Source organism: Ostrea edulis, chromosome 1, assembly GCF_947568905.1.
Source record: "Ostrea edulis chromosome 1, xbOstEdul1.1, whole genome shotgun sequence".
In the NCBI taxonomy this organism is placed as follows: domain Eukaryota; kingdom Metazoa; phylum Mollusca; class Bivalvia; order Ostreida; family Ostreidae; genus Ostrea; species Ostrea edulis.
Window position 1 is genome coordinate 97,006,544 of NC_079164.1, and position 17,511 is coordinate 97,024,054.

The window sequence follows — 17,511 nt, forward strand, 5'->3', positions numbered from 1 at the left end:
GATGAGTTAAACAGAATTAAATAAACCGGTAATTACTGGATACAGGGTTATTTTCGCCCTGTGTTATTTTCTTTGTTTGTAGATGGTGTCTCCCCATTTTGAATTCACCCAGACACAGTTATGTTAAGGAGAGATAAAATTGAAAATGGTTTTGTCCAATCTTAAATTTACCTACTGACAGCGAGGGCAGAAGGGGTGAAAATAAAAAGGGGACAGTTATTTCCCTGAATACAGTCTACACTCCCTGAATACAGTCCACACTCCCTGAATACAGTCTACACTCCCATACAGTATATACTCCCTGAATACAGTCTACACTCCCTGAATACAGTCTACACTCCCTGAATACAGTCCACACTCCCTGAACACAGTCTACACTTCCTGAATACAGTCCACACTCCCTGAATATAGTCTATACTCCCTGAATACAGTCTATACTCCCTGAACACAGTCCACACTCCCATACAGTATATACTCCCTGAATACAGTCTACACTCCCTGAATACAGTCCACACTCCCTGAATACAGTCTACACTCCCTGAATACAGTCTACACATTTGTAACTGATATTGTTTGAAATCTAATTTCCACTTCAGTATCTGAAATTGGAAATTGATATAAAAGAAGAAAAAAATACAAGGATTGAGTTTCATTATTTTATGTTAAATTACTGTGCTTGCACAGAAATCATGAGGCTTCTATTTATTTATAATCATTATACCTCCTGCAGATAAAGTTTAGAAGTTATATGGGAATCACTCTGTCATTGGAAATTGTACCTGTTATATTCATTTGCTCAAGTTCAAGGTCCCTGGAAGAAAAAATCATGTTGTGTCCAGGCCACATCTTTGTAACAACTGTATTTCTCAGAATAAATTGTCGACAAGTGAATGTTTCGACAAGGGTGGGAGTTTCAACAAGGATGAGAGTTTCAACAGGTAGAATTTTCTTAGGGGATTTGAACACACAATTTCAATGTTATTAGACAATACTCCATCCCTCTCAATTATCAATCTGTACAGTTGGCAATTAAAGTCTCTCCACTCTTGTGATGTCATAGGTTTTTGAACAATCTATTTAATTGAAGTTGTCCAAATATATCTATTGGAGAAATTTTTATTCAGTGGGTATAATAAAAAAAAAAGGTAAAATTATGTGAAACTGAAAAAGTTTATATTTTCTATAAATAATCTATTTTTAAAACTGTTCAATAATGTTAACACAAGATGCAGGACAGATGATGATGGATGCAGACTAATGGTTTGATTGATTGATTGATTATACTGTTTTAAAATCCCTCTCAAGAATTTTTCACTCATATGGAGGTCGACTTCACCATTGCTGATGAAGGGCTGCGAAATTTAGGCCTGTGCTCGGTACTTACAGCCTTTGAGCAGGGAGGGATTTTTATCATGCCACACCAGCTGTAACAAGGGGCCTCCACTGAAGGACCGCCCCATTTAGTCACCTCTTACGACAAGCACGGGGTACTGAGGACCTATTCTAACCCGGATCCTCACCTGAGTTTACTCAGTTGATCTAAGAAAAAATTGATGCATTTTAATTTGATGTAGATTTTTATGGGTCAGTCTTGGAATTTTAGTTTACACATAAAATATAAACCAGTCTTGGATATTCCTGATCTTTCTCATCGTCTGTTACCCACGGGTGCTTCTCATCAATTCTCTCCATCATCATGATGGAGCGTGTGTGGACTCAAAGCGACGATGGCTCTTTCTGATTGTCTTATTGAAGTTCCTGCATTTAAGGTCATATTGTGACGCGTCTCATTAATATATTATTTTTTGTGACACTGCAGGTACAATTGCATTCTTTCTTGTTCCTACAAAACGTCTTTGGGTATATTACCAGCTTTTGTTTTAGAGTTTAATAGCATATTTTGATAGTTGTTCCAGGTTGTGGCAAGTAGAAATGTAATCTTCTATGTATTACAGAAGGTTTTATATACCGTATATACTCACCTATAAGTCGGTTTGCCTATAAGTCGGTTGTATAATTTTTAGATTATTTTGGAGAGAATTGCCATTGACCCATTTATAAGTCAGTCTAACTTTTTTCAAGAATCGGTTAACAATTTCAAATCAATGCTCTAATGTTTTTACCTGTGTTTCAAATAATATTTTCAGAAATGTGCCGATATTTCATATTTTTTCCCAACAAATCAATTTCCTATCAATACTCTTATGTATTTATTTGTGTTCCAATAATGTTTTGGGATATGACATCGATATTTCCCTTTTTATTCTCAACAAATTAAACAGTTGCTATTTTGTTTATTTCGTTCATGTTTTTATTATCTAAGAAATACTAGGCTATACATTACGTCATCCAGAAAAATACTAATCTTCTCAGGACACTCCTATAAGTCGGACATAGAGTTTTGGACCAATATTTAACTCCCAAAAATCCAATTTATAGGCGAGTATATACGGTATATACATTACTAAGTTACTGTAGTAAACTTCCATAACCCTATTTTTTCTGCGTGTGTATTCAGACTCTATAAATATATATTTTCACTATATTAATATACAGCATTCCCTGAATTGTTTTTGTTCTTCATTCATGAAATTTTTAAAAGATTAGCCAAGCCAGTTTAACAGTTGTAAGAGAAGTAGTTTAAAATCAGCAAGTAGATGCAGAAATACATATATGCAAAAGTCAATAACCCAAATTTTCACCAAAACTAGTCAACTATAGTTATACAGAGTAACGTTTGATGTGAGACCATAAAATGTTGTGATGACTTCTTGTTTGAGTATCCATAGCAACTAATCCACAGTTATTTAGGTTTGTCTCATAGCAATCTATTGCACGATCAGAATTCCCTTCAAACAGTTTCAAAGGTTTTAGAGTTTTATGTGGAATCTGAGCAGGCAGCATCCCATAAATGTACATGTCATCCGACCAATAGGGGGTCATATGAGGTGCAGCGTGGTAAAGGGAGATAAGCATGTCTCGTGTCATTATCACAGTCTTCCCAACGCAGTGTGTTATGGTCGGAGTTAATTTCATCTTCTTAAGGTTTTCGTAATCCATGAATTTTATCCTTTCTTTGATGAACTTGCACATCATAAAATTTTGGGTACAGGAGTACTTTGGCTTGTATTCACGCATGATTTCAAACATATTTAGAAGTATGGTGTCCTCAATGCGAATGATCATTTTGGCCTTGAGGCAATATTCAGCAGTCCATCTTAGTCCCATCAGGGCTTTTTGTGGAAGGTTATTTGGGACCTCAGAGAACCTTCCCTGTAAAATGTCACCATGCTGTTTTGCTTCTTTTTCAATGGCTTTTTGAATTTTTTTAGAGGTTCCATGTCCCATTAAAAAAAGAATCCTAAAATTTCCGAGTCGTTTGTACTCTTGTAAATTCACATTTGCCCATGTTTTACGTATGACTATCCTTCTTAAAAAATGACTAGGTTCAGTATTGATTAAAACAAGAAAATCAAGTGAATGCTCCTCGAAACACAATCCTGGGTTTTGAATGCTAAAGGGATTAAGTGCTCGTAAGGAATATGAATGATTTCTGTTATTTGGGTTGTTATGGAGATAGAAATGATTGACATATATATTATCTTCGCTGTCATTGCATACAGACCTTGGAAAATCATATTGAACAGAAATATCACTTGAACTTCCCTTAGAACTCAACAGAGACCACACGAAAAGCCCACCAACCAGCACACCCAGTAATTTCCATCGAAAATTCGTCAATCTCATTTTTTTGTTAACTGATTCACAATGGAAGCTTTATGTTGGATGTGAAGCAACACTTTAGGTTGTAGTGTCCAAAGGCATGCTAGTGAAATACTCTGAAAAAGATGTTCCCCACCACAGAAAAGATGATTTTCATTGCCCTCGTCTCCTCTGATAACAAATGGCCTCCTTTTATGTCTCTCTTTGTCCTCTTCTCGTGTACTTTAAAACCTGAAAGGAAAATTTCAAGTATCCATTTGGGTTTACCTTCTGGTACAGTAAATTCTGACTGGATTGTTCTACACTACCCTGATACTTAATACAGTGTTCTCGTGACACATTTTACTGTTTCAATAGTCTTGGGTGACAATGAATGTCATGGTAGCTCTGATAAGTTTCAAATCTATAGCATCCTGACAAAATCTGCCAACAACTTACCTAGCTATAAAAATTCCTGTGCGTGTGAATTTCCATATAATAAAATAGAAATATCAATATTTCTTCAGTGTTTATATTGAACAAGGCAAAGTCAACTACAGGCTGAGCGCAGCTTAATTAATTTTCCTATAAATTGCTGGACAGTGTTTAAGTATCTAGAATATTAGTGCTTGTGGCATTGTTATGTAGATTATTGCAAGTTTTCATAGTGTAGGCCGGTGAGGTTAATTTTTGCCTAGTACATGCAGGACTATTAAGTGCACATCAATTTTCGTCCACAGGTGATATAAAAATGACAGTTTGCACACTGTGCTAGAAATATGACTGTATATAAAATAAAATGCTGTTTGTCACACTTTATAACAGGTATATATTTTTTTCCATCATAAGCCACAAGGTTTTTTGCATTTATAAACAGATATACAAACATGTTACTTAATATGCAACTATAATATTCGCTTCCTTAAGTGACTGCACGATTTGATCTCCCAATATAAAATTACTTGAATTTAGTTTAAAGATTATATTACAAGTAAAAAATTTATATAAAAAAAGCTGCAAATTATGCTACTATTTGTGAAGTAAATGCTAGAAATTTTCAGTATGATCAGAGAGAGAGAGAGAGAGAGAGGCATATCTGGGATGAAATATTACAATTTTCACCTTTAAAGATATACCCCGATTTATCTTACCTTCTGTTCCACTTTTCCAGCTGCAATAAGGTTGTTACCAATATCAATATTCTATATTAATAAACTCAACACTTGAACTGGGTTTAATCCTAGATTTCAAAACATTCTATATTACATAATCATAAATCCGGTGCTTATTGGGGCAGCGAGCAACAATAACTCCGTTCACGTTTGTAACTGCATGGGACTAGTAACCTCATTATGACCATTGAGTGGTCATTTATTTCATCAGTCAATCATAACAAGTGCTATTAAAGGACAGGCATGGCATTTACACACCTGCCCATCTATGAGACCCTGACAATCAATAAATGCGGTTCAACACAACCTGTGAAAAATAGGCTCCAATAAAGGTATTTGGACACTGAATATGTGACCAGGCATACACATTAAGTTCAGGTACACCCAATGTGCCATATTGTATATTTGCATCAAGAAGACGGTGAAAAATCTCTTGCTTAGTAAAGTAATAAATCATTCTGTCACAAATTCTCTGTTGATGTGCATTAAATATCATGGTACAGGGTTAATGCAAGATATCGGTACTGAAGTAAAACCCAAACTTTATAGGCCTTAAAGGAGGGGAAATAAAATTTACACTGGCTATAAAATGGGAGTTCTTTTCCCGTAATCTGAAAGTTAAAAATATGTGAAGTGTGCAATCATTACTATTCTGCCATAATGAATGCATTTTGTGTATGTGACAGTATATTTATTTGTTGGTACTAATTGAACCATTGCTGTTCCACAAGTGACCCTTTAGCTCTATACAACTGTACTTGTAAATATGAATACAATTTTTATCACAAAATATAACTAATTGTAATTTCCAATCAAAATCACCTGAACAGGCCTGCACTTTCTGGTCAGTAACTTTTACCATGCCATCTATCAAGCGTCTCAGTAAATATGTACACTATATGATTTTGAAAGCAATTCATTTAAGAAATTTATAGAAGTTTTTACCCATTATCCAATCAATATTAAGCACACATGCATGCATGATAGCTGTGATTTTAACAATGCCACTATTAGAAAAGTTCCACTATATTCATATCACAACTTATCTGTGATAGAAGTATCATTAATATTATCATCCAATCAAAATTTTGTGCATGTGTATGCACATGCTTGTGAGTAATTTGACTAACGATGTTACAATTGATATATGATTTCAATGAAAAATGAGGAAATAAGAGCATTAGTCCAAAATAAAAAGTCCCAAAACAATGCACCTGTATACAAGCTCATGCATGAGTAATAATCAGCACAACTAACCAAATATCTTGCATTTTATATTCTTGTAGTATGTATCTATGATGTCAACAACATTCCATTTATCTCATTGATAATAGAATTGCAGGTATTTAAATATTAGCCAATCAAAATTGAATGCATGTGCTTGTGTGATTTTGATGATGCTGGTCAGTAGAGGGTCCACAAATATATCAGAACATGACTTTCAAAACATTTCATCGATATCTGAAAATGTTATAGATCAATTTAATATACTTGATTTTACATTTTAAAATTTACAATGCAAGTACATTCACTTAAAAGGTACATGTATTAACATCATAAACTTGCAGTAAATATTTCATTTCATTTGAGTCTTTTACTCTAGTTTTATCAGAAAGAAAACTTTGATCTCCTATTGTGGCCCCATCCTACCCTGGGGGCCATGATTTTTAACAAACTCGAACCTGCGCGCACAATGTCAGTAAGTTTTCATGTAAATTTTAACATTTTTTGTTGAGTGGTTCTTCAGATTTTTTAACGACCCCCATCTTATTTTTGCATTTTCATGATTATCTCCCCTTTGAAGGGATAATGATACCTCATTTGAACAAATTTGAATCTCCTTCACTAAGGGATGTTTTGTGCAATGTTTGCTTAATATTGGCCTGCTGGTTCCGCCAAAGACTTTTTATTAAAAATTCCTCAGTGTATTTTTGCTATTATCTCCCCTAGGAGAAGGGTGTTGCCTTCGTTTGAACATATTTGAATCCCCTTTACCCCAGGGAGTCTTTTGCCAAGTTTGGTTGAAATTGACCCATTGGTTCTGGAAAAAAAGTTCAAAATGTGAAAAGTTCACAGACAGACAGACAACGGGTGCTCAAAAAGCTCACAGCTCAGGTGAGCTAAAAGACAGCATTTTCCCAAAGTATGTTTGGGAAACACAATACAGAAACACATGCTTATAATGAACATTTTTGTGATAATTCTCTCTTATTGTGAAGTGATATTTATTCTCCTATGAAAGGAAAATAACAGATTTTATTGGATGAAAAGGTGAAGATAACAAACAGTGATCAATCTCACGACTCCTATAAGGAATTCAAAATAGTGAGCTTGGCAAACAAAAGACCCCTGAATATACCAGTGGTGGAATCAGGTGCCAAGAATGGCCCAACAATCAGTATGAAACATGTTAGACAGCATTTGATCCAATGATATGTTGTATTGGCAAACTAGATCGTTATAATGACCATAGTATTTGCGAAATGTTGACTTTAAATGAGACTGTTGAAACTCCCGTAACATAACTTGTTTGTCAGTAGCCTGTCTCAATTTAAAAAGTTTTATTTACTGATCATATGCAGAACAAACTCTTGCCTATCAAATCAGTTGAATGATATAAACACCATATGCAGGTGATAATAGAATATTGCTACATAAATATGGGAAGTTGATGGAGAAGCTGAAATCTTCCCAATATAATAAAGTTTGGATATAATGAATTGTTTTTCATTGGCCCTGGAGGTTCGCTATAACCATATTTTACTGTATACTATAATGAAGTTTGGTTATAATGAACTGTATTTCTACATAATCAGCTTCTAGGTGGTTCTTATGAAATTGTTTCATTGTTGTTCTTCCATTGTTTTCATTCTTAATTCAAGTTATATTCAATAATTGGAAATACTAGTCGAGTTTGCCTTCCTCTATGGTGTGTTTATGTTCTGTGTGTGTTGGTGTGTTTTTTCTAGCCTGTGTAAGACATTACCATAGTCAATACTATACGCCCAAATCAACGAGTGTCATTAAAATAATCTAATTCATTGAGGCTATATCCTATCATACAAGGATAACGTCTAAATCAAACAATTTCACCTCTCCTGATGCTAAATCCTGACAAATAAATGAACTCTGTATATCAAAGATCTTTTATTTCTCCACTGAAAGACAACAAGGGCAGGTTAACATATTTACTGTTACATATATGCAATGTAATAATACGAGTCACAAAAATTATTTTAGTACAAATTACACCATGTTTTTCTAATTAAAATCAACTCCATTATATAAGGCTGAGTTGATGATCGACATATACCTACCATACAAGCACAGCTGTTGAAATATTTTTACATTTCAAAAACAATATGTGTTGGTGAAACGCTGATGCCCCCGGATTACAACAAAGTGGAATCATCAAAGATTTGGTGTCAGTGGAAAGGTCTTGCCACAAGAAATACACATACCAAATATAAAAGATCTACCTCTTATGGTGTAAAAGGATAAAGTTAAATTTTGTTGCCACAGACAGATGGACAGGCCAAAAACTATATGCTCCCAAATCTTCAATCCCGGGGGCATAAAAATGTGAATTTTCTATCCATAAAGAACTGGTTAACTGGTTACCGTGTAACTCAACTCAGGCCACCGTAAATAAATGTGATGTTTTACATTAGTTGTAGATGAAAGTTTTCCTTGAAAATTAGCCAAATGAAAATCTAAAGAAATACCAGAATTAATAAATTTTGAAGTCAGAATATATATATATATATATATATATATATATATATATATATATATTGGGATAAATCTCCGATATAATCTTCTAGAGTGCTTGACATGGCCTCATGGAGCTACATAAATTGATGATCAGATGGAGTTCAATCACATATCATTTATTTCTCTACAGGCTGTTTCGTAAGGGGATATATAAATATACTAATTTTTCCTAGAAGTTTAGCTAATTTTACTTATTGATAATTTCATCTATAATACGTGTTTACAAAATTAATTTGTTTTTTACTTTTCACTTGCTTTCATCAGCTTTAGAGAGATTTGCCTGACGTAAACATGGAATTTATTTTGGTCTGCATTTTACACATGACCTCTGACAGTTGAGTCCCAATCATATTTCATAAATTATATACCTATGTTACTGAATACATAATCTCAGAACAAGATATTAGATATCTAGATCATATTTCAATAAATGTATGTTTTGTAATTAAAAATATTGTTTACACACTGAAATACTGACTATACATTCAACATATACATTATAATTAGGTAGGAATTGCAACAAAAACTCACAATCATTGGTCCAAAGAAAATTGACATAAAATAGCTGACTAAAACACATCAATTTTGCTTTATATACATGGATTTAAAAAGCATTTCATATCTACACACATACCAGACAATGAATGTCGAAGCACATCAAAAGTTATCTCCCTTCCTTTGCAAACAATATATAGGTGTCCTAGTTGTCAGATTCTGTATTTGTACTATAACATAATTAGGATCTTGGGTTGTCAATAAACATTAAATTTGTTTGTTTTTTAAAACACACCTGTAAAATTCTCAAATTAAAAACATCTAACTGCTGAAAAATGTTAAACAATATCACAGACAACATATTCATGTACAGTAGTACTATGAAGAAGTTTCACTTACTTTAAAAATTTGATGATATTTTAGGCACAATTCAATAATACAGAAATATTACTATTAATACCTTTTTATACTTGAAATTAAGAAATATTATGCATCAAGACAATCAGCATTAAAACAGTTGGAGAGCTTACATCACCTGAGAAGTAGATTGTAGTTTTGGTTCTGACAGCAAGATAAGCCGAGGTCAAACCTAAGGTCACGGTTCCTCAGTCATCTGTCCAGCATTTCACAACATGCTGATGCCACCTCAAGCTGGAAATGGTTAGGGTTCCTCGATTATCTGTCCAGCATCAACATGCTGATGCCACCTCAAGCTGGAAATGGTGATACTAAAGGTCTGTGCCAGAAGATCATGTGACCACCTGTGTACACACACAAGAAAGTGCACAGGACAATGTCCCGAGCTCAGTGCTCATTTGGTGTTTCCAACAATATGCTCAAGAAAGTTCAAATCCTGTGTTAGAGGTGATGGCATATCTGAGTTTGTCTTTGAGAGTTGACTTCTTCTGATAGTTGGGAAGTTTAAGGAGGTTGAAGCATGTTGAGGAGGTGGGAAGGCGGCCTATGGGGTCTTTTTTCTTCAAGTTAAAGAAGCCTTTCAGCACACTCCCGACTGTGTCTCCTGTATCCTGTGGGGGAAAAAATACTATGACATTTATATGTGAGAGCACTTAGCAATGTTGTGGTGCTTCCTTTAACGGGATGCCAACAATTTGGGGAATCAATTTTTTGCTTTTTGTTGATATTTCTCCAATTATAGATGTGATTCATCTGAATGCGTCATAATACCAGCAGGATTTTGCCTCCCTAGAACCCAATTGTCCAGCTTAACAAACTCAACAGTAGTAATCTGATATTTAGTGTCTTAATTTATGACAGATACCCAAAACATTACTGACATGATGTCAGTCTAATTACATGTAAATCAGAGTTGACGGTCAGATCTAAGAAGTCTGATTTTAATTGGATGTAATGTTAATGCACCACTACACTCAAAGCTCTCAATTTTGACTGCACTTAACTGTGTTTAACCTACAGTTCCAACAAAATTCTGTACACACCAAAATATGCTCACATAACAAGAATTACAACAAGACAAAGGTAGTGCACCAATTTCATGAAATTTAATTTTTGTTATTTGGAAGAGAGAACAGATCATGTAATTCATATAGAGGAACATTTAACCACTCTTTCCTGTAATTTAAGCCATCAATCATAATATATTTACATTCACAGCGTGTAATCTGCTCAATTTCTATTGAAACATTTGCAAATTTGAAAACATGTTTTGTTTCATTCTAATTAGATCAGGTATTTAGTGCTTTCTCTCCACGTGTGAATATTCATATTTCATGCACTTTGCGACCAATTTCGCAGCCTTCTTGAAATTGTTGGACAAATTGTTTCCTGGTTTATATTTTACCTTTTATTTGAATTTATAATAATAAATAATGCATACCTATATTATACGATGGTTTATTTTATGAGTTCACAGTTTGTCCTTGCACTATTTCCCTTTATCATTGTATAAATATGGAAATCATTACCAAATATGGCATATGGAGACAAGTCAAAGTCAGGTGACTTTTAACTGTTACATCTAAATAACTTACAGGTCGTTAATGTCTTAAAAGCATTTATATATTTTTTTTTAAAAGTACAGGAAAATATAACTTATAACGAGATGTTTGTAAAACACATATGTCCCCCATGGTGCAAAATTGAAAAGGGTTATACACATGCATCATTTAATTGGTAGTAGTATCATCAATTCAAAATATTGAGCAGACAATATCTTCCTATGTCAAGAGTGAATTGACCATGTGACCTAAAAATCAATAGGGGTCATCTACTCCTTATGCTGTACCAGTGTACCAAGTTTGGTGTCAATCAAGCAAATAATTCTTCAAATATAGGAGACAATATATTACTATGTCCAGTTCAACTATTGACTTTTGACCTCAAAATCAATATGGGTCATCTTCTCCTGAAGATGTACCAGTGTACCAAGTTTGATGTCTGTCAAGCAAAGGGTTCTCAAGATATTGAGCGGACAGTATATTCCTATGTCCAGTGTGACCCTTGACCTTTGACCATGTGACCTCAAAATCAATAGGGGTCATCTTCTTCTAAAGAAGTACTGGTGTACCAAGTTTGATGTCTGTCAAGCAAAGGGTTCTCAAGATATTGAGCAGACAGTATATTCCTATGCCCAGTTTGACCCTTGACCATATGACCTCAAAATCAATAGGGGCCATTTACTCCTTCAGATGTACCAGTGTGCTAAGTTTGATGTCTGTCAAGCAAAGGGTTCTCAAGATATTGAGCGGACAATATATTCCAATGTCCAGAGTAGATTGACCCTTGACCTTTTGACCTAAAAACAATAGGGGTCCTCTTCTACTCATAACCAACCCACATATGAAATATCATTATCATCAAGTGAATGGTTCTCAAGATATTGAGCGGACAACATGTGGTCTACCGACCGACCGACCGGTGCAAACCAATATGCCCCTCTTCTTTGAAGGGGGGCAAAATTAAAAATCAATTATGGATTTTTTATGCAATGTTTGTGAACTATATATCCCATTTAACAAACCAACAAAACATTGTTTATTTAAATAATCATCAAAACAAATGTGTTTGAAGGGGAAGCTCAGGTGGTTATGTAAAAAGGGGTTTCAAAGTAATATGGTGATATTAATCTAGGTTTCTATTACTAACAGCAAATTTAACTGATCAGTGACAACTTACCTGATCATCGCTAACTTCTACACAACGAACAGAAAACGGAGGTTCCAGGTGGGCGAATCCTAATAAAGGAGGTTTGGAGCAACTAGTCACAAACTGTAAAGAAATTTACATCTATCAATGTTCATAAAGTTTAGTTAGTATTAAACCTTCACCATTTCATTGTATTTAATGAAAACATTGACATTTAAACTTTGTATAAAAACCTAAACATGTACATTACAAAATATAATGTAAGGAAATGTGTATTTTGCTTATTTACCTCATGCTTTCATCATCATACCCTCATAATACAAACAAGAGGCCCACAGGCCTTATCAGTCACCTGAGTACTAGTGAAAAGTATCACTACTCCCACATGCTTTATCGGTCACCTGAGTATTAGTGAAAAGTATCACTACTCTCATGGGTTATGAAATCTAGAAAAAAAATTCCTGTTCTGAATATCTAAGCTAAATTCTAATGTTCAGCAACAGTTTAAAACAAGAGGTACTGTGAGCAATGCTCACTAAGAATACCCCCCGCTTACCCCAATCTCCCAAAGGGTGTTGGTAATAGGTAAAACTTCAGTATTATGATCCAAAAGGTATCTAGGAACACACCATCTCCATGCGATGAAAAAAGCCATTAAAGAATTTAAATGGAAACCATATTGCTACTTCGATGTCCAGTGCATGTGACCTTTGACCTTTTGACCCCAAAATCAATAGGGAACATCTTCATCCCATGGGTAGTCCATATGTACGATATGGTGACTGTAGGTGGAAAGGATAACACTTTAGAGCCCGGAAACCATATTGCTACTTCAATGTCCAGTGCGCTTGACCTTTGACCTTTTGACCCCAAAATCGATAGGGAATATCTTCATCCCATGGGTAGTCCATATGTACGATATGGTGACTGTAGGTGGAAAGGATAACGCTTTAGAGCCCGGAAACCATATTGATACTTCGATGTCCAGTGCGTTTGACCTTTGACCTTTTGACCCCAAAATCAATAGGGAACATCTTCATCCCATGGGTAGTCCATATGTACGATATGGTGACTGTAGGTGGAAAGGATAACGCTTTAGAGCCCGGAAACCATATTGCTACTTCGATGTCCAGTGCGCTTGACCTTTTGACCCCAAAATCAATAGGGAACATCTTCATCCCATGGGTAGTCCATATGTAAGATATGGTGACTGTAGGTGGAAAGGATAACGCTTTAGAGCCCGGAAACCATATTGCTACTTCGATGTCCAGTGCACTTGACCTTTGGACCCCAAAATCGATAGGGAACATCTTCATCCCATGGGTAGTCCATATATATGATATGGTGATGGTAGGTGGAAAGGATAATGCTTTAGAGCCCGGAAACCATTGCGTCTACAGACGGACGGACGGACGGACAACCCGATTCCAGTATACCCCCCCCCCCCCCCCCCCCCCCAACTTGTTGCGGGGGGTATAACAAGATGTGTTCTTAAAACTTCAATGTCCTTAAAAGTGCATACACTGATGAAAGGCTTTACATAATACATGTATAACATTAAAAGATGTGACTAATTTGGACCCATCCTAGAGTCAAAACCCTGGGTTGTGAAATTCACCATTTTTTGTACATCCTTTTCTGCTATTCTTAATATGTAAAACTTATACAGTACCAATTTTGATGCACCAGATGCGCATTTCGAAAAATAATGTCTCTTCAGTGATGCTCAATTGTAATTTTTGAAATCCGAAATAATAATAAAACTTGTAAGAGCTATTTTAGGGAAAAACAGAGTGCCAAAAAGTGGAGACAAATTCGTCCAAGGATAAGAGCTATGCATGAGGGAGATAATCCTTAATTTTGATATGAATTTCTAAATTTTATCACAGCAATTAAATATACATCCGCATTTTCAAGCTAGTAACGAAGTACTTAGCTACTGGGCTGTAGAGACCCTCGGGGACTAACAGTCCACCAGCAGAGGCCTCGACTCAGGGGTCATTTTAGATTTTATACAGTATCAGCAAACTTAAAGAAGTCCTTCAAATCATTATAATAATTTTGACAATACCCTGAAACCAAACCCTTACCCCCTACCCCAGGGATCATGAAATTCACAATTTTGGTAGAGGCCTTCCTGCTCTACATCACTACGCATTTATCATGTGTAAGAATACATGTGGACCCCAGGGGTGCAGGAGTCCTAAAATTTACAATTTGCATTCCCTTTTTGACAAAAGATGCTTCATACCAAATTTGAAAAGAATTGGAATAGCAGTTATCAAGAAGAAGTTAAAAATGTTCAATTATTAATGTATGGCAAACGACACACCACGGCAGACGACAACCAATTGCAATACGTCACCTGACCTAAAAATCTACACATTTAAACTTCAAACTTTTAAAACTGCATATTTCAGACAGTATTGATATATAGCGGTCCTTGTTAAAGCAGACACCAACAATCCAGATGTGACACCTTCCGGATATTTTGTGGGAACCCTATTTTTACACATCATTATTCCAGAAAGTTGACCATGATTCATATTTATGCACCAACTGAAGCAGCTGATGAACAACAACTTCTCAAAAACAAAAGTTACATATTTATCAAATAATTCTTTCAAAAAACCCACAATCAGTGGGATTTATTTTTCAAAACAAGACAAAGTTCCCAGTAAGACTTCATTATCAATCTTATAGTTATATACAATATTTCAAACGATACTTTATGTCTTTTTATACCTATAAATTTCAGGACTTCAGACAGGCAAAGGACTAAAAGAGCAAGTGTCCATTATACACAATAACACTGAACAGTTAAAAAGAATGGCAGGCAACATTATACATGAACTTTATCGGTTTTGAGAAGGCACTTGACTCCATACACAGAGAAAGCCTATGGTACATTTTGACAAGTTATGGCATACCATAAACAAGAGGCCCATGGGCCACATCGCTCACCTGAGTCACCTTGGCTCATATCTGAAGACTTTCCATATATATTTGCATGTAAAACCTTGGTCCCTATTATGGCCCAAACTACCCTTTGCAAACTTGAATCTACACTATGTCAGAAAGCTTTCATGTAAATGTCAACTTCTTTGGCCCAATGGTTCTTTTAAAGCTTTTTTCTATATTTGTATGTAAAACTTTGACCCCCCCCCCCCACTTGTGGCCCCATCCTACCCCCCGGGGACCATGATTTGAACAAACTTGAATCTGCACTATGTCAGAAAGTTTTCTTGTAAATATCAGCTTTTCTGACTCAGTGGTTATTGCGAAAAAGATTTTAACTATATATTTGTATGTAAAACTTTGATCCCCCTTGTGGCCCCATCCTACCCCCGGAGCCCATGATTTGAACAAACTTGAATCTGCATTATGTCAGGAAGTTTTCATGTAAAAATCAGCTTTTCTGACTCAGTGGTTCTTGAGAAGAAGATTTTTAAAGTTTTTCCCTATATATTTGTATGTAAAACTTTGATCCCCCCTTGTGGCCCCATCCTACCACCGGGGACCATGATTTGAACAAACTTGAATCTGCAATATGTCAGGAAGCTTCCACGTAAATTTCAGCTCTTCTGGCCCAGTGGTTCTTGAGAAGAAGATTTTTAAATGACCCCACCCTATTTTTGCATTTTTGTGATTATCTCCCCTTTGAAAGGGACATGGCCCTTCATTTGAACAAACTTGAAAGCCCTTCACCCAAGGATGCTTTTGGCCAAGTTAGGTTGAAATTGGTCCAGTGGTTCTGGAGAAGAAGTCGAAAATGTGAAAAGTTTACAGACAGACAGACGGACGCCGGACAAAATGTGATCAGAATAGCTCACTTGAACCTTCGGTTCAGGTGAGCTAAAAATCATTACCCTCTAAGAATTATTTTGTGATGGATTTGGCTGTGCAGACATTCATGGATAGGACACCCCAGAATGGTTTGAGATTTGAAATGAAGTCAAACAAAGCTGCAACATGTCTGAGCTTTTCTTCCTCGTGGCACTGGACTGAGTGATGAGAGAGACTGTTGCTGACAGAGACAGGCATTAGGTGGAACTCGATGACCTGGACTTTGCAGACAATATGGTGCAACTTAGTTCATCTCCGAAACACATTCAAGGCAAAATCACAAAGACCAAGGTACGGGTTTGGCCAAAATCTGCCCTGTCAAGAAAATTCACCAAAATTCTAAATCTGGTATTTATGAATATGGCCATTGTTAATTTTGATCTTCAATAGCAGCTATAACATATTCAACAGAAAACTCCATCTTAAACTGACGACCTACCAACAGAACAAGCAGTGGGGCTTAGAATTAACACTGCCTGAAGTAAGATCATGATCATAAATCCCAAACAACGTCAAACTCAAGTTAAACAGCATGGATGTCAAAAAATGTGTACATCTGGGTGCAACTGTTTCAAAACAAGAAGGAGGTGTGGAAAAGTTTCAAAGGTATGGTCTGCTTCCACAAGACTCAAAAGGATACAGAAATCAAAACTTCGTCAGCACGAACGAAAACTGAGGCTCTATAGGAGAGTAGTTATACATGTACCAGTATAAATGTATGGATGTGAAACATGGAAAATGAATGAAGGGGGTGAATATTGATGTGTTCCAAAAAAAAAGTTTAAGGAGAACTTTTAAATCAGATGGTAGAAAAAACTATCATCTGAATTACTAGAAGATCAGACATGAAGCCCTTAAATTAACCCAAGAAGTTAGGTACAGAAGGTAAAAAATCATTGGACACATCCTCAAAAGAGTTCATAACAATGGTTGCTATACAGCTGTTTCTTGGATACCAGAAGGCAAAAGAAAAAGACCAAGAAGAGTAGAGAAGGAGAGGGCAGAGAACGGATTCTTGGATTGAGATGAGGGTTGTGGCAGCAGACAGAGAACGGATTCTTGGATTGAGGTGAGGGTTGTGGTTGCAGACAGAGAATGGATTCTTGGATTGAGGTGAGGGTTGTGGCTGCAGACAGAGAACGGATTCTAGGATTGAGGTGAGGATTGTGGCTGCAGACAGAGAACAGATTCTTGGATTGAGGTGAGAGTTGTGGCTGCAGACAGAGAACGGATTCTTGGATTGAGGTGATGGTTGTGTGGCTGCAGACAGAATGGATTCTTGGATTGAGGTGAGGGTTGTGGCTGCAGACAGAGAACGGATTCTTGGATTGAGGTGAGGGTTGTGGCTGCAGACAGAAAATGGATTCTTGGATTGAGGTGAGGGTTGTGGCTGCAG

The 17,511-nt window shown here is 35.9% G+C and overlaps 2 protein-coding genes across 4 annotated transcripts in view; both read right to left on the reverse strand.

Annotated features, from left to right (window-relative positions):
• Window positions 1–2,616: 2,616 nt before the first annotated feature.
• LOC125672157 (lactosylceramide 1,3-N-acetyl-beta-D-glucosaminyltransferase B-like) lies at window positions 2,617–3,950 on the reverse strand. The gene has a single exon (XM_048908283.2). The coding sequence runs from the start codon at window positions 3,745–3,747 to the stop codon at window positions 2,722–2,724; it is 1,026 nt and encodes a 341-aa protein (XP_048764240.1). The 5' UTR covers window positions 3,748–3,950; the 3' UTR covers window positions 2,617–2,721.
• A 4,058-nt stretch (window positions 3,951–8,008) lies between these two features.
• Window positions 8,009–17,511, reverse strand: part of LOC125672105 (ubiquitin-protein ligase E3B-like) — a 59,577-nt gene continuing 50,074 nt past the window's right edge. For 2 of the 3 annotated variants that reach the window (XM_056139413.1, XM_056139407.1), the window contains 2 exons: window positions 12,300–12,392; window positions 8,009–10,171 (listed from right to left, as the gene is read on the reverse strand). In XM_056139413.1, the coding sequence (XP_055995388.1) occupies window positions 9,980–10,171; window positions 12,300–12,392 (285 nt within the window). In that variant the 3' untranslated portion in view covers window positions 8,009–9,979. The remainder of the gene's footprint in view (window positions 10,172–12,299; window positions 12,393–17,511) is intronic. The other variant, XR_008795722.1, reaches the window with a different exon arrangement.

Bases quoted from the DNA above. Each gene is read 5' to 3' on its own strand.
- LOC125672157 (XM_048908283.2), bottom strand. From the start codon at position 3,747: ATGAGATTGACGAATTTTCGATGGAAATTACTGGGTGTGCTGGTTGGT.